This window comes from Passer domesticus, chromosome 12, assembly GCF_036417665.1.
Source record: "Passer domesticus isolate bPasDom1 chromosome 12, bPasDom1.hap1, whole genome shotgun sequence".
Lineage (NCBI taxonomy): Eukaryota > Metazoa > Chordata > Aves > Passeriformes > Passeridae > Passer > Passer domesticus.
Genome location: NC_087485.1, coordinates 2171854 through 2197811, shown reverse-complemented (window position 1 = coordinate 2197811; position 25958 = coordinate 2171854). Strand labels below are relative to the sequence as shown.

General features: G+C 49.9%; 2 protein-coding genes across 2 annotated transcripts in view; one reads left to right on the top strand and one right to left on the bottom strand.

Annotated features, from left to right (window-relative positions):
• The first annotated feature begins 7123 nt into the window (after positions 1-7123).
• On the top strand, positions 7124-15459 carry MAP1LC3B (microtubule associated protein 1 light chain 3 beta). The gene is made up of 4 exons (XM_064387261.1): positions 7124-7280; positions 9727-9782; positions 12054-12160; positions 14004-15459. The coding sequence occupies exons 1-4, from the start codon at positions 7241-7243 to the stop codon at positions 14176-14178; spliced, it is 378 nt and encodes a 125-aa protein (XP_064243331.1). The 5' UTR covers positions 7124-7240; the 3' UTR covers positions 14179-15459.
• A 139-nt stretch (positions 15460-15598) lies between these two features.
• ZCCHC14 (zinc finger CCHC-type containing 14) overlaps positions 15599-25958 on the bottom strand; it is a 49362-nt gene continuing 39002 nt past the window's right edge. Inside the window, exons 6-13 of the mRNA XM_064387260.1 lie at positions 25812-25906; positions 25671-25725; positions 24938-25211; positions 23604-23695; positions 22564-22691; positions 22127-22267; positions 20591-22057; positions 15599-19703 (exon numbers count right to left, since the gene is read on the bottom strand). Coding sequence (XP_064243330.1) covers positions 19648-19703; positions 20591-22057; positions 22127-22267; positions 22564-22691; positions 23604-23695; positions 24938-25211; positions 25671-25725; positions 25812-25906 — 2308 coding nt within the window. The 3' untranslated portion in view covers positions 15599-19647. The remainder of the gene's footprint in view (positions 19704-20590; positions 22058-22126; positions 22268-22563; positions 22692-23603; positions 23696-24937; positions 25212-25670; positions 25726-25811; positions 25907-25958) is intronic.

Below are 25958 nucleotides of genomic sequence, written 5' to 3'. Positions count from 1 at the left end.
ATGCTTGAGCTGCCCACAGGTTTTGCCAAGGGTCTGATGGGCAGCTGTTGTTGTCAGGGTCAGGACACCCTGATTCCCAAGGATGTGGATATGGGATGATGACACGATGAGTCCAGGCTGCCTGGCTCATGGTACAAACAACACTGCTCCAGTCCTGGGATGAGTAAATGCTCAGCTTCTCCCAGGCTGAACCCCTGCATTCCACCCCCGACTGCCCACAGGCAGGATGAGGTGTCATTTTTAGTGCTGTGCTAATCCTTTGGGCCCTCAGTGATGGACAAACGGAGTGCCCACAGTTCTGATGACATTACAAAAAGCTGCTCCGAGCATCTAAAGCAAGGCACATGAGCAGTGAGTCATGTAAACCAAACGTGAAACCTTTGGAAACACGGCCGGAGCTGTTTTCCACCTGTAGGGAATCACATGGCTTTTACATTATGCTCAGCTGGTGTTTAAAGGTTCTGACACAGCTTTTGGAGGCCTTGTCATGTCTGTTTGTTTAGGAAGAGATGGATTCACGGAGGGGACAGGGGAAAGTACTGATGGCAAGGATTTTCGTGTGAATGAAACAAAAGATGTCCTGGGTGACATTGCCTGGAGCAGAACCACGGCAGTCTGCAGCACACACATGCTTTCCCCTCTTTTGCTTTTATATTTTTATCTGAACTTTGTTCTTTTTCCTTTCCCACTGAATGCACCTGCTGCCTAAACACCCTACAAGCTTCTCTCCTTTCCCTCACCCACCTGACCCCTACAATGTGACACCACAGTCTTGGCTCTGGGGGTGCTGAGCCACATTTCCCATCCATCAGATTTCCCTTGGCCCACTGACCCCCTTTCCAGTCCAAGCCAGCAGAAGGCAGGACTGGAAAGGGCTGGGATGGACAGCCCATCACAAATCCATGCCAATTCCCACACAGCTCCATTGTCCCGTGCTGATTTCCTGCAGATGAGGAAGGGCACAGGGGAAAGGCAGTGCCCACCTCCATGGCACAATGACGCCAGCCAGAGCCCAGCAAAGCCCGAGGCAGAGCTCACAGTGCTCCAAGTGACCATGTTTGCCCTTCTAACGGGACAGAGTGAGGGAATCCCAGCCCTTCATCACATCAGAGGGGAGAAATAATTGCTGTATCCAATTTCCAGTGCTGTTCTTGTGGAGAAACACACAATAGCTTTGGAGCCTGGGCACATCCAAGGTCCCTGAGGCCCAGAAGGTGGAGACCTGGTGTGCAACAGGGAGGTTATAACTGAATATCACCTTCACCTTCAGTCATCAAAGCCTAAAACTGCTGCTTCCTCCCCTATCTCACCAAATCCATCATCTGAATCAAGCAGCTTTGTTTGTGACAGTAGGGAAAACAGGAAAAGTGTGTTATCATCATCTGCCATCCTCTGTGGCACTGTCTGAGCACCTTCCTTGGAAAACATTCCAGAATAATGGCCCGGAGCTCTCCAGTGCTGCTGTCTGAGCTCGCAGCCCTTACCACAGGGCTCTTGGAAAAGGATGTAGCAAAAGGGGAAATGTTATTGTTTCATTTCCCCTCAGCAATTAAGGAGCTGATGCAGCTCTCGCTGTAGTCAATTAGTCTTCACGCTCACTAAAGGGCTTTGGATGGGTCCCAAAGTCAGTGTCCTCATTTTCTGTAATCCTGGAAGTGTTTATGCCTTCCCAGGCTCGGAGAGGGGATGAGCCAGCTGATGGCATATCCAGCCAATTATAACCAGAACAACGAGGGGAGAATGATTTATTTTCCATTTGGCAAGAGGGACAGAAAAGTATGGCAAGGCAGGCCGAGACAGATGAACAAAGCCTGTCTGCAAGCCCTGTTTGCCACAGAGAGTATTTGCAGCATGTTTTTTTGGCAGGAGCCTACCCTGAGATTTCTGCTTTGTAATAAAAAAACAAAGACTGCTCCTGCCTCCAAAAAATTTGCTCCCATCCTTGGAGGGAGGACACATCAAAGAGAGAATATCACAATAGAAAGGTTGCAGAATTTTGCTTTGATTTTTATGATGTATTTTAAGCTGGAAAACAGCTCTTCTTGTCCTGGGTCTATGATTTCCCACTTCCTTGCTTTGTGGACATTGCTTTCACCAGATTTTCAGGATAAACAGCATTGGACAGGCTGGGCTGTTCAGGGAAAATCCAGAGCACTGCAGAAAAGCTGCTGATGGCTGAGGAAGTGGTCACATCCTCCTGCTTTAGAGCAGAGCTCGTGCCCTCTCTGTAACTGGCTCCCCTCTGCCAGAGGGCAGGGGTAGATGGGATATTGGGAAGGAGTTCTTCCCCAGGAGGGTGGTGAGACCCTGGAACAGATTCCCAGAGAAGCTGTGAGTGCCTCATGCCTGGAAGAGCCCCTGGACAGGGCGTGGAGCCATCCAGGATAGTGGAAGGTGTCCCTGCTCATGGCTGGGGGTGGCACTGGATGGGCTTTAAGGTCCCTTCCAAGCCAAAACTTTAAGGTCACTTCCAACCCCAAACATTCCATGATTCTATGACTTATGGAAGAGGGTATGATCTTTCTTCACCATGCTGCCCTTGCTTCCATGAGGAACCAGTCAATCTAAGTGCCTGGAGTCGCCCAAGACATCACAGCACTTCTACCACAAGCAGTTCTTGTCCCTCCAGCTTTGTCCCCGTCCAGCCTGAACAATTTAATTCTGTCCAACACCCGGAGCAGCTCAGCTGGCAGAAGGATCCCCCTGCTCTGGAGGGGTCAGGTGTTGGGGTGCTATTCCTGGCTGCTGCTCCGTGGTTGTGCAACCCCGGGCAGCTCTCAACGTCAGCGAGGAGAGCGTTTCCTGAACCACAGGCAACGCAGCGCTCAGTTAATATTTGAGCATGTGGGGGATTGCTTCAACCCTAGGAGTATCAAAAACCAGGGGAAGACCTTGTTACACGCTGTGTTCTTCCACGGTTTCCCCGCCCTGCCTCGCGCTGCCGCTGCCGCTTGCCAAGATGTTATGGATTTTCTGAGGGAAATCAGTACACAAACACAGCTCAGTGCTGCTCACACCAACCGATTCACCCTGTTCCATCAAGCAACAGCTCCCGTTTCAAACCTGATCCTGGGGCCAAGAGCTGTTTGCTGGAACGGCAGGAACAGCAGGAACTGACGTCGGTTATGGTACCCAGCAAGGAGGTCTTGGGCAATCCTTCTTGCAGGGGGAGTGCAGGGAGTTTTTTAGCCAAACATTCGACGAAAATGGTGTGTTTGTGAGGACATTGCACACATCTGTGTGTTAGCTTGGATTTACCAGCCAAAAAAAGTGTGTCTAATAGTCTAGAACATGTGATATTCCAAAAGACAGTGTTGTGCTCCCACTGAGGGATGGGCTCAGCTGTTGTCAGACCTCGGAGAAAACACACCCTGGCAAAATGTGGGGTTCCTCTCTAGCTTCCCTTCTCTCAAATTACACTTTTCTACCCCTAAAACTGATATTTTGCCATTTTCACCACTTCTTCCTTAAGTTCTCCTAACTCAGAAGGTGAAATTTGAAGTATGGGAATTTGTTCTTAAGGGTAGCCACCATCTTGAGGCAAATTTAAGATGAAAACTTCCCAGAAGAGTTATTTAAAGGCACTGCAAACAATTCTCTACAGTCGTATTCTGCCTGAAAGTCTCCAATAGCAGCTGGGTAATGGCTGCACACTTATAAGAAAACCAAACCCACATTAATCTTGAGCTGAGCTGGATCGATAAGAACAATTTGTGAGCAAAGAACTGAGGGGAGGTATTTGAATTCAGGTTGAAATGCAAGTTATTATCAGCACAGTGTCCTTCCTTTTATTTTATGGGGCTTTTCTCTCCGTGTTCCTGGTGAATTTAATACTGCTGACAGCTGCTGAGCTCCCAGCCCCACACACTGAGTGCTGTCTTCCAGGAAGGGTGCAGAACTGCAGAGGAACAGCTTTGTTCCTTGGAAAAAAAAAATAAAAAAGCCTTTTCAGTCCTGTTGTACCAGAAAAAATGAGTGGATGATTTATTATTCTGAATGTGAAATACGCTCGTTTCATTGTGAGGCAGCTCATGTGGGAAAAAAATAGGAAAAGTGGGAGTTTTTCCCAAGGGAAATGCTGTGAATATCAGCCACGGTTTGGAGTCACTGTTCATACTGGATTTAAAAAAAAAAACAACCCAACCTTGTGGAAGATAGAACACTTGGGAAAACCTGTGTTGCTTTTTTTTTACTTAGTATTTAGTCTGGTGTATTAGGTGCACACGGAGGATCTGAGCTGGAATCCAAACCCAGCCTGTGCTCTAACCTGCTTTGTAAATTTGGGAAATCACATCTCCTTTGCCTCATGCAAAACTAGGGCTGACAGGGATTGCAGGGGATTATTTACCCCATCCTTCTCCCTGAGATCAGAACGATTCTCCCTGAACTCTTCAGAGCAGATGTTTTACTAATTTCTCGTTAAATAAAACTGTCCAAAGGTGATTATTCCATTTCTTTCCTAGGGATTTCTTCTGGTTCTCTACAATTCTTACCCTTAGCCCAGTCCCTAATTTCTAGGGCCTTTTCCAAGCTGTAAGCTCATTATTTCTCATCCTGGTCCCACAGCAAGCAGGGAAGAGCTAATTCCCTCCCGCTCTGCAGAAACCTTTTGCATATTTGAAGAGTCTGTAATGTCCCCTTTGGGTTAAGTCTCCTCTTCCTCAGCCCGAATGCTTTGTAAAGTGTTCTAAGGCCAGGATAAAAACGCTCAGTGGCTCCATTTTTGAAGGGCTCCGTTCCAGAGCCTGAAGCCAAAGCATTTTCCAAAGCAGCGTTTTCTCACCAGGGCTGGGGAGCTGTGCTGAGGCAGAGCTGATCCCAAAGGCTATGTCCATGCTGTCATTCCAACTGCTCCTAACACCTTCCCCAAATCCAGACTCGCCAACTGTCTGTGCTGTCGACACGCAGACACGGGCGAGGGCTGAGCCGAGGAGGGAAAGGTCAGGCGAGTCTCGGTGTGGATCTAAGTTTCCTTCTCACAGTCTCTGCAGATTATTTATGAGAGGAGCATGTGATAGCCCAGCCTGTCAGCAGATACTCTGATTGTGGCTCTCCCCAAGCACCATATGGATGCTTTCAGCCGGAGCTGCAGCCCTGCTAACAGGCGGCTTGTGGATGCAAACCACACGGCACACAGAGCCCGGAATTGTCAGCCCTGACACCAGGACACCAGCACCTGTACACCCCAAAAATAACATTATGTGGTTTCATCCTCCTGCCTTCAGCCCTCAGACACAATTCTGAGAGTATGGTGGAATTTCCTCAGCCTGGAAAATGTTCTTTTTTTAAAGAAGAGTCCTGTTGACACAGAAATTTGGGATTGCTGGTTTAAGTTGCAGGTGTATCAGTGTTCTGCTGGTCATCCATGTCTCACCTGCTATCCCTGCACAGTGATGTGATGAACAGAGCAAACACACACCTCAGGGCTGTATTTCCTTGTTAGTCACATCTTTAATGGCCTCATAATGACAGGCCATCAGAACTGCGTGACCCTGAATCACAAAATTAGGTCATGAACCCTCATTCCTTTCTGTGAGTGCAGATTCACTCCAATTCAATGCTCCACCCCAAAAACCACTGATAATCTCTAAGATGTTTAGAAAGCTGTCCTTCTCCCTGTTCTCCTAAGGACAGTCCTGGTCACAGCTCCCTGTCCCTCGGATTGTACAGCGAGATTGTGCCCTATTGATACAAAATCATCCTTAAATTCAAAACACGGTGCCAGGAACGTATGTGAGAGAAAGAGAGAGAAAGAGAGATGCAGCTGAAAGGCTCCAGCCAACAGCTTGTGTCAGAAAGCTGCTAAACAAGAAACAGTTGGGCAGTTTTACTCACAACGTGGTATCTGTGACTGAAGTTGTGATTTAATCAATTCCTCACAAACCGTATGGGGGGTGCCTTCCAAGAGAATCAGAGCACCTGCTCCTGAAATTTTATTCTTCCAATGTAAACTCTACCCATATCCATGCCAATGTGAAGGCAAACTGGTGAGAGATCATTGAACTTGCACTTTTGCATGGAGAAAAGTGCTTAAGTGCTCATGTTGAAGGGGCGCTCCAAGGTGGCATCCTGCGAGTTCATGGATTAATGGAATAGCAGGTTGCAGGGGACTTCAAAGATCATCTGGCCCAACTTTTCTTGGTAAAAGCACCACCTAGACAAGACGGCTGAATCTTAAAAGTGCCCAGCATTGGGGAATCACCATTTTCCTGGGGAGATTGTTCTTTTTTGTTGCTGAAGGGGAGCATGGCCCGGCACTGAGGCAGCCATGGCTGTGTCACTGAGAACACTGCCTGGCACGGAGATGGCCATGGCTGTGTGACTGAGGAGAACACGGCCTGGCACGGAGATGGCCACGGCCATGTCACTGAGGGAAACACAGCCCGGCACGGAGATGGCCATGGCTGTGTCACTGAGGAGAACACGCCTGGCACCAAGGCGGCCATGGCCGTGTGTCACTGAGGAGAACATTGCCTGGCACCGATGCAGCCATGGCTCTGTCACTGAGGAGAACATTGCCTGGGACCGAGATGGCCATGGCTGTGTCACTGAGGGGAACACTGCCTGGCACAGAGACGGCCATGGCTGTGTCACTGAGAACATTGCCTGGCACTGAGGAGAACATGCCTGGCACCGAGATGGCCATGGCTGTGTCACTGAGGAGAACACAGCCTGGCACTGAGGAGAACACGCCTGGCACCAAGACGGCCACGGCCGTGTGTCACTGAGGAGAACAAGGCCTGGCACTGAGATGGCCATGGCTGTATCACTGAGGGAAACACATCCCGGCACCGAGGCGGCCATGGCCGTGTGTCACTGAGGAGAACAAGGCCTGGCACCAAGATGGCCATGGCTGTGTCACTGAATGAGGAACACTGCCTGGCACTGAGATGGCCATGGCTGTGTCACTGAGGGAAACACAGCCCGGCACCGAGGCGGCCATGGCCGTGTGTCACTGAGGGAAACACAGCCCGGCACCGAGGCGGCCATGGCGTGTGTCGCTCCGCCAGGGCACTGTGACATTCCCACAGCAGCACGCCCGTGTGCCACGGCGCCAGGAGCGCGGCCGTGCCGGCGCTGCCACACTCAAGATGCCGGCGGGGCGAGGCGGAGCCCGCTGACGCGCTGTCAGCTGACGGCCGAGCGGCCGCGGCGGCGCGGGGGGCGGGCGCCGGCACTCGGAGGTGTCCGCTGCCGCCGCGCAGAGCCGCCGCCGGGCCCGGGCCGAGCGAACGCCGCCATGCCCTCGGAGAAGAGCTTCAAGCAGCGCCGCACCTTCGGTGAGCGCCCCGGGGAGGGACGCGGCGGGGCGCGGCCCGCCGGAGCTCCCGGTGCCGGCGGGGTGCTGGGGGGGATCGCCGGGGTGGGGAGGGGGGCGATGGCGGTGGGAGCAGCGGAGCTCCGCGGGCGGCTCCTGCTGACAGCGGAGCTCCGCGGGCCGAGCGCGCCCGGGGCTGCCCCGGTGCCCCGGCCTGCTCGGGGCTGCGGCGGAGCCAAAGCCCGGCCCGTCCTCCCGGGTTGTTTACCCGGGCGGTTCGGGACGTGGGGGTTTTGTGGTGCGGGGTGGCAGCTGTGCTGTGCCCGGCTGAGGAGAGCTGTGCTTGGGGTGGGGAGATCTCTTCGTGGCATCGTCTATTATCGGCTGCAAAACTCGCAGGAGCCTGGAAACATCCTCGGCGTGTGTGCCAGGAGCTGGGCCTGCCCTTCCCTCCGGTGTCTGCTCAGTGTCCGGCGGCCTCTGCGCCAGTGGCAGCGGAATTAAAGCTCGGCTGGCAGCCGGTGCCTGGCGCGGGGAGAGGAATTCTGCACCGGGCAGCCCCCGGAGCGGGGCGTGCGGCTCCTGCTCTGTCTGCCTGCTGGAAACTAGCCGGGCATCGAAAAGAGCTGTGTAATGATGGCTGGGAAAATGAGATTAGTGCCTGTCGAGAAGGAGCAGCCTCGATAGGGCCGTGTGTGTGTGCTCAGGATGGGACCGGAGCAGTCGGAGGGCTCGGGATGTGTCAGTGAGGGAGGCTGAAGCGCTGCGAGGGTAACACGAGCTGGCAGCGTAACCTATTTCTGCATGAACTATAAAATCCCGTACGCGAGATGGAATTGGTGGAAGTAATTGATCCAGATTTTCCTTTCGTCCTGCCTTTGGGTTAAAGTCAAGCTGCTTAAGAGAGCTTTGTGATGTGCCCACCCTTGCCTTTGCTGTTGAGCTGAACGTGAGCTGTTCCCCACAGTGGGATGTGGATCTGACAAAAGTCTGTGTTTATGCCGCCCCTTTTCTCAGAGCCTTCCAAAACTGTTGTTGACCCCATCGCCTGTCAGCAGCCTCTGTGGCAGGTATTAAGTTCAGCTAGGATGGCAGCCAAGCAGTTGCCACTGCAACTACTGTCGTCAGAGAACAGTGTTTATCTGTGGCTGACTGGGGCCTGATTCTGAACACACCACACACAATAATCTCCATGATTTGCCCGGTTTGTGTTCCTCCTGCTCCAGGGAGTTCTGCTGAATAACATTGCTGTGAGCAAACCTGCTCCAGCTCAAAAGTTAGTGCTTGCCAGGTGGCTGGTTGGTCTCACTCTCTCCACGTATCTTTTGTGTTTTTTGGTTAATCTTAAAAAGTGTTTTTAACGAGGTGGAAGTCCCTGCCCTTGAAGCGCTCCTGCTGGGCTCTGGGAATGTGGCTCGGGATGTGAGGTGGCTTTCAGGTGAAGGCTTTGCATGCTCCCGGCCTGAGTTCTGCTTGATTCACCTGCAGCTCCAAGCGGTGATTCACAGGAGCTGCATTCCTTGCCGGGCTCCTGAGGATGGGCACAAACACTGAGCAGAGCGAGGGATGTGATTGCTGAGTGTCCTGCCATTAGCATTCCAGCGGGGAGCTGGCCTGAGTGCTTCCCTGCCTAGGCAGGTGTGTGTGCAAGCCGTGATGCAACACGAAATCATCTCTCTCAGAGCTGTTTGGAACCTGAAAACAGCCTGGAAAGCCCCGTCCTGCTGAAGAACAGAGGGCTTAAAACTGAGCTCACTGAATCTGAAAGTAGGCAGGGGACACAGAGAGGCGGCCCCTGAAAGCAGCCGGGCTGTTTACTCTGCCTCGTGTACTTTAACCAGGCTCATGATATCTGTTCTATTAATATTTCTGTCTGAGGAGAGGTGAACCTTATCCTGAAAACTGGCACGGACAGTAGCAAAATGTGGAGGTCCAGCAGAGCCTCCAGCAGCTCCTGCAACAATGGGTGAGGCCGAGTCAAAATAAAACCTGGAATTCGGTAACAGGAGAGCACACAAGGAAAGCTGATGCTGCCAGGCTTGGGCCAGTCTCGGGGCTCAAATAATTGTTGACCATTTCCTCTTCTGGGACCTGACAGAAATAGCACAGGGTATTTAGTTGTTCGTTTGGGTGGTGTAATTTGAGGCCTTAACTGTGCGAGGTTAAATGTGTGCTTCAGTGGGCAGAAAGTGAGGGGGTGTGGGGAGGAAAGGATCTCCTTTAACACTTTCTAGGAGTGCCAGGCAGGTACACACAGCGCTTGTCACCTTGGGTTAAGGAGCAGGGGATCAGCTGTCACAGGAGAGCTTGTACTCCTGATAGTGCTGGCCCATTTGGAAATTGCTTTGCCTGAATTTCCTCTTCTGGCTGCTCCTGACACGTGGTCCCTCCGTTCGCTGGTGGAGAAATAAGGAAATAACAGCATGAACTGTGAATGTTTAAACAGATTTTTTTTTAATCCCTTGCAGAACAAAGAGTGGAAGATGTACGGCTGATTCGGGATCAGCATCCCACTAAAATACCAGTAAGTCCAGTTCTTTTAATTGTTTACTTCAGTTTCCACTCTCGTGGTCTTTTTAGCAGTTAGAAAGCTATGAAAGAGCTGTCCTGAGGAGACCAGATGAGAACGTGGCTGTTCAGGGTGGCTGAGCCTGGATTTCAGGAGCATTCTCAAGCAGCAGTTCTCACGGGTGGCGTGGTGCAGCAAGGTGCTCACAGGGGCTGGAGGAAGTGGCATTTCCGGAGTTTTGCACTTGTGTTTTGTAACTTGGAAGAAAACCACACCCCAGCTGAGCTCTGAGCTCCTCCTGAGCACTCAGCTCTTCTCTCTGTGGTTTTCTTCTCCGAATTAAGAATCTTCAGAGGCTCACCAAGAAGAGCAGACAGGAGTGCAGAGGCAGATCTGGATTTGCTCATCAGCAAATCTCTGTGCTGAGAAGGACAGAAATGTTTTTCTCCTGGGATGGGCCAGTGCTTAGGTCTCCAGGAATGCTGCTGGGCTGTCCAGCTCACACTGGATATCACCCCTCACCCTGTCACTCCTCAGCTGCTCAGCTCCAAATGCTGCCCAAGTTTGTGTTTTATTTACTGCATCCTCAAAGTTAAAAATGCAGAGAATATCCTACAAGCAAAAGGCATGGATTGTGTTGTCACTGGTGAGTTCTTCAGCAGAGGGAACTGAATGGGACCCTCAGCCTTTGGCTCTGTGATGAGATTTGGTGACCCCAGTGTGTGGAAATTCTGCTGTGAACCAACTGCTGCAAACTGTCCCCACTTCCTGGGGACAAGAGTGAGCAAGCTCACTGACAGAAGCTGCTGTAGAAACAGAAACCGAAAGTTTTTCACCTTTTCTTGGGCTTTAAACTCCTTCCTTCATTTTGGAGCTGCCGCTGCTGCTTCCCTGTGCAGTTAGGCAGAGGAACAAGGAATACTTCACTGCAGGATTTTTAAACTTTTTTGGAATGTTTCATTTTCCCAAAAGGTGCTTTCCTTGCAAATCTGTTTCCTGACAAATATTGCTTTTTCACTCACCTTTCAGAGACCACTTAGCCATGGTCCCCAAGCTCTGTGACCACAGATTGAAAGCCAGGGATTTATGGCAAAACTCTCACTTGAAGTCAGCCATGGACAGCTTCCAACCAAAAATTCAGAGGTAGCTAAGGAACTTGCTGGAGATGTGGTGATGCAAACTCCCAGCTATCCCTGCTGGGATCCCTGGAGTCTTGCTGGGCCAGTCACTGCCTCGTTATTGTCATTAGCAGTTCTGGATGAGATAAGGTGGCAATGTCACACCAGATAATAAATCCCTCCTGTGCTGTCAACATCCTCCATTCTGCTGTTAGAAATATCTACTGCTTAAAAATAGTGGGGCTTTGTTACCCCGAATGAGCCAGCATTTATTTCAACTGATGTCAGGCTCTTTCTCTGGTAGAATTCAATCAACGTCTCTTCACCTGTGCAGCTTTTTAGGATCAACACAGCCAGACCCCGTGAGCATGGAGAGGATCCAAGGCACTGGTGTCACGTAGCTGCTGTTGACTGAAAGTCAACAAACCCCACATGGCCCTGGAAACGGGAGCACACGACTTCTGAGATCACTTCTTAAAAGCAGGAACTACCCTCAGTTGCTGGGCAGGGTGTTCCTTAAATTGGGAAATCTGCAGTTTCTCTGTGAATTAAGTGGTTATTACACAGCAGTCCTGGCAGAGTTACTGGCTCCTGAGCATGCTTGAGGAAATTTTCTCTTTAATTTGGAAATTGGAGGGTTTATACCCTTCCAAAGTAGCTTTTTCTCATGTATCAGAAGGAACCATGGGAGGTGAATGGAACAGCAGAGTCATCTGGAGTGGTGGTTCTTAAAGAGATGGTCTGAAACTGGAGAAATTCCAGAGACAGCTGCTTGATCTGGCAGACTTCTATAGCAGCACAAACCCCTGGTCAGCCACTGCAGTGTGACAGAGGGGAGTGGGCTTGGTCTTTCCTTGGATTTCCCTGTTGCTGGGTTAAATGATTGCAGCAAAGGAACTCTTTTAAAAGCTGTGGATGTGTGCTATAAAATCCCTGTGTCTTACCCCTCTGTGCAGTGGCTCTTGCAAACAGGAGCACGTGAAGGTAATTAATTCTCAGGGAAACACACAATTGTTTGGGTTGGAAAAGACCTTTAAGATAATTGAGCCCAGCCATGAATTGCTGCTTTTCAGGCTGGAAATGAAGGGAAATGGAGCTGGAGGGGGGAGATGAGGGCACAGACAGTGTTCCTGCCTTTCACACCTTCTGCTTTTTTGTTTCTTCTCAGGTGATCATTGAAAGGTACAAGGGGGAGAAGCAGCTTCCAGTTTTGGATAAGACCAAGTTCCTGGTGCCAGATCATGTCAACATGAGCGAGCTAATCAAAATTATCAGGTAGTATGGCTGGGATTCCAGTGTGAACTGATCATCCTCGGAGTGTGATGCTCTGTTAATTCCCCTCTTGGTCCATTTGGGAGGTCTAAATGGAAAATTCATCTAATGAGCACTAGGACAAATCCAGGAGAAGGTGTTTTCCTTTTGCTTTGCTGGAAAAACCCCACTCTGAAGAGAGCTGGGCTGATAGTCTGCCTCCAAGAGAAATAACATTCCCAGAGCTGTGGGAGGGAGTGTGGGGCTGTGAATCCCTGGCTGCCATGGGTCCTCCTGTCCATCCCTATTTTGGGATGCCTCCTCTCTTCTGCCATGGAGTCCCCCTGGGGAGTGGCTGCCTCTTCCCACCCACTGGAAGGGGAGTTTGGGCTCAGAGCCAGAGCTCTGCTCTGGCTGCTGCCTGGGGATGCTCTTGGCATCCTTGGGGAACTGAAGCACTGAGGCTTGGGAAACACCAGCTCAGAGCAGAGTGTTTCTGCCCTGGCTGCTTGCTCAGCTTACAGGAAAGGCAGAGTGAAACAGCCCCGAGTGGAAATTGTGTGGTCAGAAATTCTGCTAGAAGTGCATCTCTGCTGGCTCAGCAGCAGGGTTTGGTTAGGAAGGGTTCTCCAGAAGTGAGCAGCAAACCACTGTTTGTGATGGTCACGCTGCAGCAGGAGCTGGTTCGTGGAGGCCATGGGCTGTGGGAGTTGGCCAAGCAAAAAATGTCACAGGAAAATCCAACTCCTGCAGGAGGAAAAAAGGCAGAGAGGGCTTTGGAGACAGGAACCAGGTTGCTCAAGTCTTCCAGAGTTTCTCAGGAACGTGAAAACCCCTGGGCAAAGAAGTTAACTGCAGGCTGAAGGATTTTCCCACCTTTTTTCTCTGGCTTTACTGTTAATAAATAACTTGGTACCAGCCAGACTTGGGCCTCAGCCAGCTCCAGTGATGCACAGCAAAGCCCATCCTTCCCAAACCTTGGAGAGCTGCTGCTTTCCCTCAGCCTGCTGTCTCTGCAGTGATTAGTCTGGCTTTGGAAAGGTCCCTGTCCAGGGCTGTGGTTGGGAGCTAAATAAATCCTTGTTTCCAGCTGCTGCTGCCCCTCAGCAGCGAGTGGAAGCAGCAGGAAGCTCTTCTGATCTATTCTTTCCTTGCTCTGGTGGCAGCTGCACACTCCTGAGCTGCTGTTGCTCACTTGGTTTATCCAGGGGAAGAGCTGCTCTCTGCAGACCTGCTCTGCAGGAGGCACTTCAGCAGGAACACCCATTTCCCCCTAGCTGGAATGATCCAAGGGAAATCCAGAAATCAGCTGTTTCCTGTGCCAGGCAGTTTGTGCAGCCTGTGGCTCCCTGCCCTTCCCACTGTGCTTTTCCAGGGAGGGAGAGAGGGAGGAGGAGAGGGAGCGAGATGCTCCAAGGTCAAACCCAGGCTGTTACAGAGCTGGTGACAAAGTGAATTTAAAAGTTGCCCAGATTTTGCAAGGAAGCTCTTCCCATCTTTCCAGTCTTCCCAAGGATCTCTGGGTTTTCATCCAGTGAGCTGCAAGCCAAAGGTCCCTGGTTATACCAGGGGTGCTTCTTCCCAGTTTCTCAGTTCAATTCCCTTCTGGAGTGCAGCTTTTCCCTGAGTGAGGGCTCTGCCAGTGGATGCACCTGCCTGGATTTAGCAGAGGGATTCAGTCCACTTTTGAGGGACAGGGCTGGGTGGGACATGCAGGGAAAGGTGCCCATGACAGAGGCTGGGATGAGATGAGCTTCATTTAAATCCTTCCACCCCAAACCATTCCCTGGCTCTCTGCTGCTGTCGATGCTGAGGACTGTCCGTGTCCATCTGTCCTTTGTCCCCCTTTCCCCTCTCCCCTCCCCAGGCGACGCCTGCAGCTGAACTCCAACCAGGCCTTCTTCCTGCTGGTGAACGGGCACAGCATGGTGAGCGTGTCCACGCCCATCTCCGAGGTGTACGAGAGCGAGAAGGACGAGGATGGATTCCTCTACATGGTCTACGCCTCCCAGGAGACCTTCGGAGCGCCAGCATCCGCCTAGGACACCCTGCTGGCCCTAGCCTAGGATTTGGGTTGACCCTTGGCCATCACCCCCACTCTGCCCCACACACCCCCCAGGGAAAGAACCGGATGTCACCTACGCTCTCAGTCCTTAGCATAGTCTTGCTTCAGCAGGTGTCTCATCTCACCTTGCCTTGTTTGTGACTATTAAACAGTACAGACGAGCACCTCCAGCTTTGAAACCTGCCCTAATAATATTCCACACAGGCACATTTACAGGTCTGGACCTGATGAAAGGAGCCCAGTTGTGCATGTGACACTTGCAGAGAAAGGGACACTCGATTTACTTTTAACAAGCACCAGGGAGGAACTAAAGTGTTTCCCGTGAGTTTGCTGGAAAATCTCCCTACGATTCTTCAAATTTTTTGGTTTTAAATGGGAAGGTTTCTCATGAGAGCAAAAGCATTTTAATGTTCCAAAGGGGAGCTTTTTCTTCTGCAGCTCCATCAGACTCGTGTCAGTGCTGCAGGGAGTTAAGGCAAGTGCTCGGGGTGAGCTGGGGAAGGACAACTCTTCGTGTCTCCGGTTTTCGGGCACCGCGCGCTCAGGGGCGGTGCCGCTTTCTGGAATACTCATACCAAACACCACAGCTTTATCGTAGTTTTAGGAAGTGTCTAACTGTAAAATGCACACCCGAAAACAGGTAACACTGAAATAAACTCCAGTCTGTTATGAATTCCCAATCCCTGTGTGTTCATCTGAGCTGGCTTCCAGCGATCCGTAGGATCCTGCCCCTAGCCCGGAGGTTCTGGCACTCGGGAGCAGCAGCTCAGGGCCGAGAGTCGACGAACAAACGTTCTGTGGCACGGCTGGAGGCTCCGAGCAGGGAGCAGGCTGTGCAGAGGGGAGCTCTCCCGTGGGACAAACCTGTGTTTCTCCAGTGGTGTGGCGAGGTGGCGGGATCCCCGCGGTGCCCGCGTGTCCCCGGTGTCACCGGCAGAAGCAATACTACAGCGCCTGGCACTGCGCGGGGTGCACGCGTTGTACCTCCTCCACCTTGTACCTCCTCCACTCTTTGCATGCATCTCCTTTTCCCGGGGCCCCCCCTGCCCGTTTTTTATTGTCCTTTGTGTTTTTACTCCGACGTGAACTTTTCGATGCAGCTTGTTCTCCGTTTAGTTCTGTTCGTGTAAGAACTCGTTTAACTCATAACTGACAACTGTACTTGTAATTACGACGTGATCGACTGATATTCCTGTACAAATGTTGCTTTTTTAAAATTAATACAGTGCTGATATGGATGGATTACATCCCAACTTAATTCCGGCTCGTGTGGTTATTCCTAGGCATTTTTCACAGCAAAATAATTAAAGGAATTAAAAATAATTCCCTGCTACTGCCAAGCTGGAGAAGCCCCCACACAGCTGAATCCCTCTAAAATGAAAGCCAATACCAAGGGATTCTGTTTAACTCTTTATTTTCCATACATTAAATTTACTCAGATAAAAACATTCTAAAAATGTACAATTTAACTTTTAACAAAGTATAATAAAACATAAAAATCCCAATACCAGAATACTTGACATTTACAATTCAAAATCAAATTAGCTGAATATTAAATATTTACAAAACTATTTAAAATATTTATAAAGTTACATGCAGAATTTGTAATACTAGAAGTGATCGAAGTAAAAGAAATGGCTCAAATGGAGCAGGAATTTCCTTCATTCCTAATGGAAAGTTATGTCCAAGAGAAGCTGTTAATCTGCACTTGAAAACACACGGGATTTGCTTTCTGCTTCAGTACCAACACAGTTCTTGTGTACATCAGGAAAATTTCAGGGAACAAAAGGGTAATTCCAAGGGTTTATTACAAGAGCTGTGGGGCCTCATCCAGCCAAAGTGATTCCTACTCTCACAGCCGCTCCATTATGTGGATTTTTGTCCAGATTTGCCCATATTTATCCCATTTACAGGTGTTCCAGCCTAGCCTGAACTCAGCTCTCCCTGTGGCACTGCTCTGCTGCCCCGCAGGATTTTGGGAGGAGCTTTGCTCTGCCTGGTGCCCCAGCCTGGCTCATCCTGGGATATCTCTGGGATTTGGGGGTATGGCCAAGGCCTGGTGCTGGATTCTTACTTTGGGAAGTCTGGTGCTTAATTTGCCAAAATTTAATGACCGTGGTACGAAAAGGTTTCACAAAAAGCTGAGTGTGACAGAGCTGGTGTGAATAAAAACCAGTTCTGCTAAACTTTAGTAATGGTTCAAATGTAGTTTTCAATAAAAGTCAGGTGGAACCCTCTGATCAGTATCTCAGTTCCCTCTCCTCCCCCTCTGCACTCCCTCTTAGAGTCGAGCCCAGAATATTTATTAATGCTTAATTTGCAGGGTGGGGAGGAGTTCACTGGAAATTCCATCCTATTTCGAGCCTTTCCATCATCAAATGGAAAATGCAGCTGGAACTGCCCCACCCGCTGCTCCCTCCCCTGGGAAAGGCTCCCTGCTGATTCTCCTGCCCCTGCAGGGAGATCACTGGGGATTCCCTTCCCTCTTACACTGAAAAATCATTCCCATTCCACACTGAAATCCATCTGGAGAACTAATTTCTTTTTATACTCACAGGACAAAGATAGGGCTAAATAACACTCTTTGAAATCTCCATCTTTCAATGTACAAAAATAGGGTTTAAGAACTGGTTCCTTCAGGCAGGGCAGCTGGAACTCTACTATTCCAACCCAAGCTGCCTTGCTTTTTAGGGGTAAAAACATGAATTTGTGCCTTTGAAGAACAGATTAAGGATAATTTTATGGAATTAAGGTGCTCTGTTTGGACTTACCAGCTTTGGTTGTTCTGGGTACAGAGTGGAGGGTGTTCACTGGCAGGTCTGAAGCCCCAGCTCACTGGGATTTGGGGAAGGCTCTGAGGTTGCTGCTGGCTCACCAGATTTTCCTCTTGGACACTCGTGTTGCCTCCAGGTCCTTCTGGACTGGATGTGACTCCAAACCCAGAGCCAGCTGCTCCAAAGGGTCACCCAAACGCAGCCATGAGCCACTTGAAGAAACATCAGCCGTGACTTGACACAAAGGGAACGATCCCAAAGAAAGGAATGAAACAGTTTGCTGCAAACACCAGCCTGAACTCTACACAGGAAAGGATCCTAAAGAAAGCTCTGGAGAAAGGAATGAAACAATTTGCTGGACAGACGTTCAGTTTTACAGTCCTTTTGATATGATTTTTTCTGTGAGGAAGATCAGACACAACTGTGCCCAGCCCTGGGCAGTAAAACAAAACACAACTGATACAGAAATGACTTTTTTTCTTTTTTGCTGCTGCTGCTGTTTTTTTGCTGTTTCAAGAGGGTTTTTGAACACTGACATGTGTGTTGAAATACAGTTTCTTTAAATACAATTTTTAAAATACTGTTTAAAAAAAGTGAAAAAAATAATAACAACAACAATAATAATAATAATAATAATAACACTAAGTTTGGCTTTCAGCACATGTTCCAGGCCACTGGAGAGACCCTCAAAGCTGCAAATAGTAAACATGGAACTGCACATTTTCCTTGGGCATGATGCAGTGGGACAGACTGTTCCTACCATTGTCTCGAGCTCATTAAGGCAAAGTAAATTGCATTGTCAGTTTTCATCCCTTTAGTGTTGTAGGTCTGAAGGTTGTTCATGGGAACACAGACAACGTCCTCAAACGCAGGCAGAGCCAACAGGGAGCGGGAGCTGGGCTGGGGGTACACAAATCAGGGGGTTCTTATTGCATAGCAATAAAAAGTGGTTTTTGTTTGTTTGTTTGTTCTGCAAATTCAGGTTTTGGATCCCTCCCTGGGCCCAGTTTGGTTCTGCCCACCCCCATTCCCGAGGCTCTCCCGATGCTCATGATCCCACGAGGCTGAGACTGCCCTGGAGAGACAGGGCCACAGGGATGGCCCCAAATGTTCCTTTCCTATGAGCACGGCCCAGGAAGGGCTGAGCTCCCCCCTCACACGGCTCCATCTCCTGGGGGCAGCTCCAAACCCTCCTGCTCCCAAAGGAGCCACTGCTCCACTACAAATCCTATGGATTCATCCTGGTGTAAGGAATACCTCCACGTGTAAACAAGGCTTCAGACTTTAAAGGTGTCTCCCAAATTACAGGATGCAAATTTCTCTCTGTCAGACACTTTTACAGAGGAGGCCTCGCCCATTTAATGCTGTCAAATTCCTGGGGGGCAGAGCCATGAGGATTAGGATCTTCTTTCAACCAGACAGGACCAAAGTGTTTCAAATTAGCAGTTCGAGATGGGTTTGGCTTCCTCTCGAGTCCTAATTTAGATTTGTCACCCACAAATGATGGACTAAGTAGTTAACACCAAAGCTACTCATCTACAACCTACTGCAACGAAGGAGGCCGACAAGAAATCCTTCCAAGTCTTGATAATAATGAATTTTTTTACTACCTTTTACATGTTTGACTCCCACCACTCCTGAATCCTGGGGTAGGAGCCAAAGGGTATTTTATATAAAGTAAAGCAAAAGCTTATCAACTCTGCTACCAGAGTTCTTAGTTTGATTTTTTTTTTTTTTTTAGGATGGTTTAAAATTCATTTACAAAAGCAGAATAATAAGGTTTCTGTGAAAGAGACCTATATACAGTAACAGGACGTAAAGGTTTTGTGTATTACAGGAAAATATCCTTGAAGCTTTTATGACTCTGGAGTCTCTGGGACTTGGACCCTTGGAAACTAAGTTTATTCCAGTGCTGGGAAGCCAGCACTAGCTAGAAATAGGTGAGACAATGAAGCACGAGTTTGTTTCCAGAAGGAACCGAAACTGCCGTGTGTGTTCTTTTGGAAGGGAAAAGAGAGACTTTTTAGGATTTTTATTGTGGAATTAAGTCCCGTAAGCCTGCTGGTGCCAATTTGTAAAGGTTGGAACTTCTTTGCCTCTTGCACTGGTCTCAGAGTGACACTGTCTGCTAAAAGTGCAGAAAGCTTGAAGAGTTTTACATTCTTCTGTAGTGCAATCCTTAAAAATCCCAGAGATTAGTGCCTGATCACTTTTGAAAAAAAGTAGACATTTTACCTAGCCCAGGGGTGCCAAAGTCCTTCCGGCCACTCCTACCTTCCACCTCAGAACTGAGCTGCCCTGGAGTCAGGCCTTTCACCTTGGAAAAGTCCATTTGTGGCAACATTCTCCAGCCAAAAAAGTGCAGGGGATGTTGTACTTCCAGCAGGAACTGCAGCTGGCCAGCTCCACCATCCATCCATCCATCCATCTGTCCATCCATCCCTCGGTCCGAGGACACGGAGTCAGGAGTTCCAACAGCAAAGCTTGAATTTGGCAATCAAAACTGGGTTGGCTGCACCCCTAAGCTAGATTTTCTACCTAGTCTAATAAAGTAAAGCACCTTTGGATTAAAAAATACATTAAGCTTAACAGCAACTGGACGTCTCAGTTTTGCAGTTCGATCTCCGTCGCTCTCCATGGCTTTACAGCATCGTGGTGCCAGCTGGGGACACTCAGTCTGTGGAGTCCAGACTGTCGGAGGGAGGGGCGTACTTCAGCCTGAACGTACCTGGGACAGGGACAGGGACACAGGGTTACACACCAGTCACCTCCCACGGCTCCCCAAACCAACCTGCTGCTTCTTACCCACGGAATGAATCACTGGGGCTCGCGGGCAATTTTAGGGCTGGCACAACTTTGTTTCATGGAATCACAGAATCCCACAATGGTTTGGGTGGGAAAGGACCTTAAAGCCCATCTAGTTCCAACCCCAACACCTTCCACTATCCCAGGTTGCTCCAGCCCCAATGTCCAACCTGGCTTTGGACACTTCCAGGGATCCAGCTTCTCTGGGTACCTGTGCCAGGGCCTGCCCACCCTCACAGGGAGGGTTTGAACTGCAATGCTTCATTTAGGTTATTGTGTTGGGCAGGAAGGGAAGAGGAACAGAGATTTCAGTTTCTAAATTTCCAGGGGAACTTGCAGTAATGACCATGGTTGACAATGCAGAGGCAACAACAGTGATTCTGCTGCAACCTGTCCACAGCAGCTCCCTCCTTTCCTTGGTGTTTGTTCCCTCCCTAAAAAACAGTGTCAGCCCCACAGAGCACACCTGAGGCCTCACCTGGGTCCTCCTGACGGGGCTGCCTAAAATTTGCCAATAGCTCAGACCACCAACTTTTAATAACAGAATATTTTTACAAGCCAGAGATTCCAAGACACCATCAGACCCAGGGGCAGGTCTCAAGGCCACACTCTGGATTGGATCTGACTCCAAACCCAGACCCAAACATTCCAAAGGGTCACCCAAACGCAGCCATGAGCCACTTGAAGAAACATCAGCCGTCACTTGACACAAAGGAAACAATCCCAAAGGAAGGAATGAACCAGTTTGCTGCAAACATCAGCCTGAACTCTGCACACAGAAATGGCTCTGTGTGTCCCCCCAGCCTTTACCTTGCCGATTGAAATCCATGGGTGGCTGTTTGCAGTCCTGAGCTCTGTGCCCGCTGGCCCCGCAGTTGTAACAGGAGAGGTTCCCGTTTTTTTTGTGACTTGACCCGTTGCCGTTGCCCATCATCCCCTGTGCCTGGTACACCCCGGCCGTGCCCGCCATAAAGTTCTGCATGGGGGGCACGGCGAAGGTGGACTGGCCGGCCATGACGGAGTCGGGGGCCAGGCCGCTGTTGTAGGCCGTGTGCACCACGGGGAACGTGGTGCTGCTGTTGTACTGCTGCGTGTTGATGTAGCCGTTGCTACACAGGGGGTTGAAGGGCAGGAAAGGGAAAGTAAACATGGAAGGTCCTGAAAAGGGGTGCTGGAAATAGTTGGCGTAGCTGACGGTCATGCCGCTGGAGCCGCAGTTGCCGCTGCAGCCGCAGGAGCTGCACACCATGCAGCCGGGGGGCTGCGGCGGCGGCTGCTGGTGGTGGTGGTGATGGTGGTTCTGGTTGGGGACGGGGACGCTCCCGGCCGAGCCGCCGCCGCCGCCGCTGCTACTGCTGCTGCTGCTGCTGCTGTAGAAGTTGTTGTCGGCGCCGGAGGAGAGCGTGGGGCTGGAGCTGGGCGCGGGGCAGCTGGGCAGGTTGGCCATGGTGGTGAAGGACGGGGACGGGTGGCTGCTGGAGGAGGCCGCGTTGCTGTTGGCGCAGAAGCTGCCCTGCATGGGCGCCACGGGCACGCTGCTCATGGCAGAAAAGGCAACTTTGGTGTTGGCTGTGTACAGAGCAGTCCGGGGGTTGATTATTGCAGGGGACACCGTTATTTGCATATTACTGGAGCAGGAAGTCTGTCCGGCCATGGCGGAGTCGGTGGGAAGAGACGAGGACACCAGGAGTTTGATGGGCGGACGAGCCACGTGGAAGACTGTGCTGGACGTCACCGTGGCAGCAGTGCTCGTCTCCACTATGAGTCCTGGCTGCTGGGCTGGTTTGATCACTCTGTCCAGAGTGGAAGCGTGCACGACTTTGGTGCGAGGCCCAAAGTTCATGGTGGACGTGGGGGAGCTGCTCTCGGCACCCCCCGACAGCACCTGCAGGGGCTGGTGCGGAGAGGACGCGGACATGACATCCACCACGGCGTTCCCAAAGCCCTTTTCCATCTTTATGCTGCCCCTCGAGCCGGGAGACACTTTATTCCTCTCCTCCAAAGACAAGAGGGAGTGCACGGAGGACGAGAGCAGCTTCATGTCGGCGGAGCCGCGCTCAGGTTTGTGCACGGAGCCCAGCATGCGGATGGGGGCCATGTGTGACGGGCTTGGGGACAGCATCTGCATGGGCAGCGCGTGGTGGCCGGCGGGGCCCGAGCCGGCGTCGTTCTGCACGGGCAGCACCTGGGCCGTGGGCCTGGCAGAGCTCGAGGGGAAATGGTTCAGCAGCATCACCGGCTTCTCCTTGTCCGAGGCGTCCAGGTGGAGCTCCAGGCCTGGGGAGAGAGGAGCGGTGAGGACAGCCCCGGGCGCGGCACGGGGCGCGGCCGCGGGGCTCTGCTTACGTCTCTCGTTCTCCTCGGCGCTGTCTGAGCTCTCCTCCCGTGCCTGGATCCCCATGGGGCTGGAGCTGGAGCTGGAGTACTCCGAGGAGCTGCCCTCCCGGGGCAGGGGGTGGGCTGGCTGATCCACGTCCACTCGCAGCTCTGCAGGGACAGGGGACGCGGAGGTGACACTGAGAGCGCCTCAGCAGAACATGGCCACGCTCAGCATTGACAGGGATACATCAGAGGTGGAACAGAGCAGCTGCCCATCCCCACCAGAACCACAGAAAAAAATCACTTTTTATTGCCCCCAGTAATCACCAAAATCAGACTTTTTGCTTGCTCCCTGTGAAGCCAATGGCTTTTGGAAGGTAAAGCTTGGGGAAGCAGCAGCACGGGAAGGAGGTGACCCCCGTGCAGGCAGAGCTGAGCACAGCAGTGTCCCCTGCTCCCCTTACCTGCAGCGTGGTTGCCCCGGATACTCTGGATAGGCCCCACGTGGGAAGTGGGGGGAACCCTGGCCACCCCACTGCTGGTCACTGAGGAAGGTGTGGAGGGGTTTAGGCACCGTTTCTCTGACTTCTCCCTGCAGGGTGATGGAGAGAAGCATGAAGAGACAGAAACTAAAACACAACCACAAATAAATCCATTTCAAAGCAGACAAAACCCAATAAACAATCCACTGCTGCTGTGCCCATTTCAAATGGAAACACTTGGAAATCAGCAGTGCTGACCAGAACAGCCAACAGTTAAAGTTGGACTATTTGCCATCTGATTACAACACTATGCTCTTACTTGTCCAGGGTAAAACATCACCAAACCCTGACTAAACTCTAAAGTTCTATCACATATTATGTCAGCACATCCCAAACCCAGAGAGAAAACAAACACAGCCCCAAGTTTTCCTTTTCCAAACAAACTCTGGAAAAACTAAGATTGCTGATAAACACTGCCAAGGAGCTCTGAAAAATGGGCACAGATTTGGATTTCTAATTGCTTTTTAAGGAACAGCAGTAGCTGCAGAATAAACACTTTCCTGTGAGTGGAGATGCAAAAACCAGAACAATCTGTTGCATCAGTGTCCCCAAAGGGCTGTCACAGCTGCCTGGGGACACAAGGGCAGCTCCTGAAGTAGCTGTGCTCCAGCCACATGGACTGGAGCCAAAAAATTGTCACTTCCTAGGAAAAAAAGGCCTGACTTTGGGAGTGCATCCCCTGGGCTTGCAAACTCAACAGCTTCCATGGGAAGCCCAAAATCTCTGCAATAAATGTGACACAAGTTTAAGAAAATCTAACCACAATATGTATATTTTGTAGATTTAAAGATCTGGTATCCTTATCACAACCCTGAACAGGCAGCAGTAAACCAGAAAGTGCTAAATATTGTTTTGCAATGGAGATAATAATCATCCAGGTGGGAATCATGGCAGGTTTGTGGTCTGGAAAGTAAAATTTGTGGTTTCTGACCTTGAAAGAAGTTCACCCAACCCTCACTTACTTCTCCAGCTCTAGTTGGGTCTTGAGCTTCTTCTTTGCTCCCATGGTGAGGGACTCAAACTTATTCAGATCTTCCTCAGTAAGACTCAGAAACTTGGAAAGAAAAAATCATGTTTAAGTTTTATGTCCTGAAATATTCTTATTCCCATTTTTTAGTGAAGAGCAATTCCAGAAGCCAACTTTAAAACCATTTTTAAATTCAAAGAAACTCTCTATTCCAGTTTTCAATTATAGTGTAACAGGAAAGTGTGGGGGACAGGCATGAAGGAAAGAACACCTGCAGATTCAATTTAATTAGGTGTATGCTTGTATTAACCAGTCACAATAAAGATGAAATAACTCGTGTACATATTCAAATAGAATTAAATTAAAATAGAACTTGGTGCTATCAGTGAATTTAAGGATCTTAGAAAATCACTCTAGTTTTTCCAGTGTGTCATTTACCTCAGAAATTCAATGAAAATACACACCAATAGTAAATTTAATAATAAAATACAGAGATAGGTACAGACATTTATATTATAATGTAATTAAAATTAAAGCCAGTGAAGTATGCATAATAATATTTGCTTTTTTAAAATACACTGGAATATAGAGTTTTACTACTTTATTGAAGAAAAAAAACCCCAGTATATTTCCCTTCTTATAATGAAGAAAATTAAATCAGAAGCCTCTGGTAAGAGACTGAAATGAAACCCATAAAATATTCCACAAGAAGCACAAAGCTCAGCCCGAGCCCTCCCTCCACTGGAGGGCGTTCCAGGCCAAAAGACAGAGGAATCTCCCACTGGAGCTGGGAAAATGCTCCAAAACCTTGCTTAGATAAAATCCAGCACACACAGGTGTGATTTGGGACTCTTACAATGAAAGATATAAGAGATCATTTTTCCACAGGAATTTCTGCAGGAAACAAACCTCACTCACTCATGTTCATATTCATGCCACGAGTCTCTGAAAATCTAGCTCTTAAAATGAGGATAACCAAATGTTTTGGGAGAAAAATCAACCAAGAAGCAGAAATCAAGAGAAATCAACATATTTAGTGTCTCCTGCAGACAAAGGGAAGTCCAGGGAGCCAGGCAGAGCTCCTGAGGCAGCATCCCAGCTGGATCTCCAAGCACTCCATGGGAGAAGCAGCAGCTGTTGGACAGCCCCGGACACAACACACAGTGAGAACAGCAAGAAGGTTTTCATCAACTCATTCCTGCTTTCAGAAAGTGAAAACCACCCCAGCACATGCCAGAAACTTGTGTGATCCTCAGTGCAGATGTTCCCAGCCTGGAGAACGCGGGGATAACCAAAAATCTGGCTGCTCCCCTCCATTTCCTGCCCTACCTTTTCCATGGTGAGCTGTTTGAAGACAGGGTAATACTTGTGCAAGCGCAGCTTCCTGAGCCAGTCCAGGATGCCGTTCTGCTCCTGTGTCTGAGGGGTCTGAGGGCTGGAAGACATCAGCATGGCTGGGGAGGAGCTCTCCAGCTGGGAGCGGTAGGCCAGCGAGGAGCCGGCGCCTCCGGAGTGCGAGCAGTGCGGCAGGGCCACGGGGGCTGCAGCAGAGTGCTGCACGTGGTTCTGGGAAGACTGAATTCCAGCCACCCCACAGATAGGTCTGGAAAACAGCAACAGGGTTGGGTTTAGTTGGATGAGCTGTGACAGCCAGAGATCAGCTGTTGTGGGCATAACAATTGGGATTATGGGAAAAATGGAGCTAAGGGATGGAGTTGTACCTGCCCTGCTCCACAGCTCAGTAAAACAGGGCAGTTCTGGCAAAGGTGAAGCTGATCTTCACCTTAAACAGAATTTTCCTTCAATAATCTGAAATTTTATTGAATCTGAAATATTCTGCTGCCTCTCTGCAATTTAAAAAAGCTTTTGACAAAGAGGACTTTGCCTTATTAAAAAGAAGTAAAGATGTCCAAATAGAATCCCATGGAAATTTTTAATATTTCCACATGGAAGCGGCAAAAGAAGCCACAATATTGGCTCCTTGAAGGGGGTCTGGGTTTTGTTGGAGAACATGAAAACTGCCTCTTAAGAGAATGAGTTATAAACAAGATAAATATTTCACCTTCCAGATGTTCCCAGCGTAGTTCCTACTTTATACAGGGAGGGGTTGCCAGGATCTGGAAACAAGGAACAGAGTCACAAATGGCATCAGTTTATGAAATGCAGTACAGAAAAATATTTTTTAAACTTGATTTCAACTCACTTGAGCTCTGAAGTTGCTGTGAGGGAGATGAAGTGCTGAAGAACTTCCTGACGTGGTCGTTTTTCACCACATGGGAAGGGAACGGGGCCAGGTACCTGCAGCAAACAAAACCCCTGCCCTGTTAGAGCCTCCCAAATCCATCAGGAC

Coding starts and splice junctions, on each gene's coding strand:
- MAP1LC3B (XM_064387261.1), top strand. CDS start 7,241: ATGCCCTCGGAGAAGAGCTTCAAGCAGCGCCGCACCTTCG. Junction 7,281..9,726: donor CAAGCAGCGCCGCACCTTCG/GTGAGCGCCCCG, acceptor AATCCCTTGCAG/AACAAAGAGTGGAAGATGTA. Junction 9,783..12,053: donor AGCATCCCACTAAAATACCA/GTAAGTCCAGTT, acceptor GTTTCTTCTCAG/GTGATCATTGAAAGGTACAA.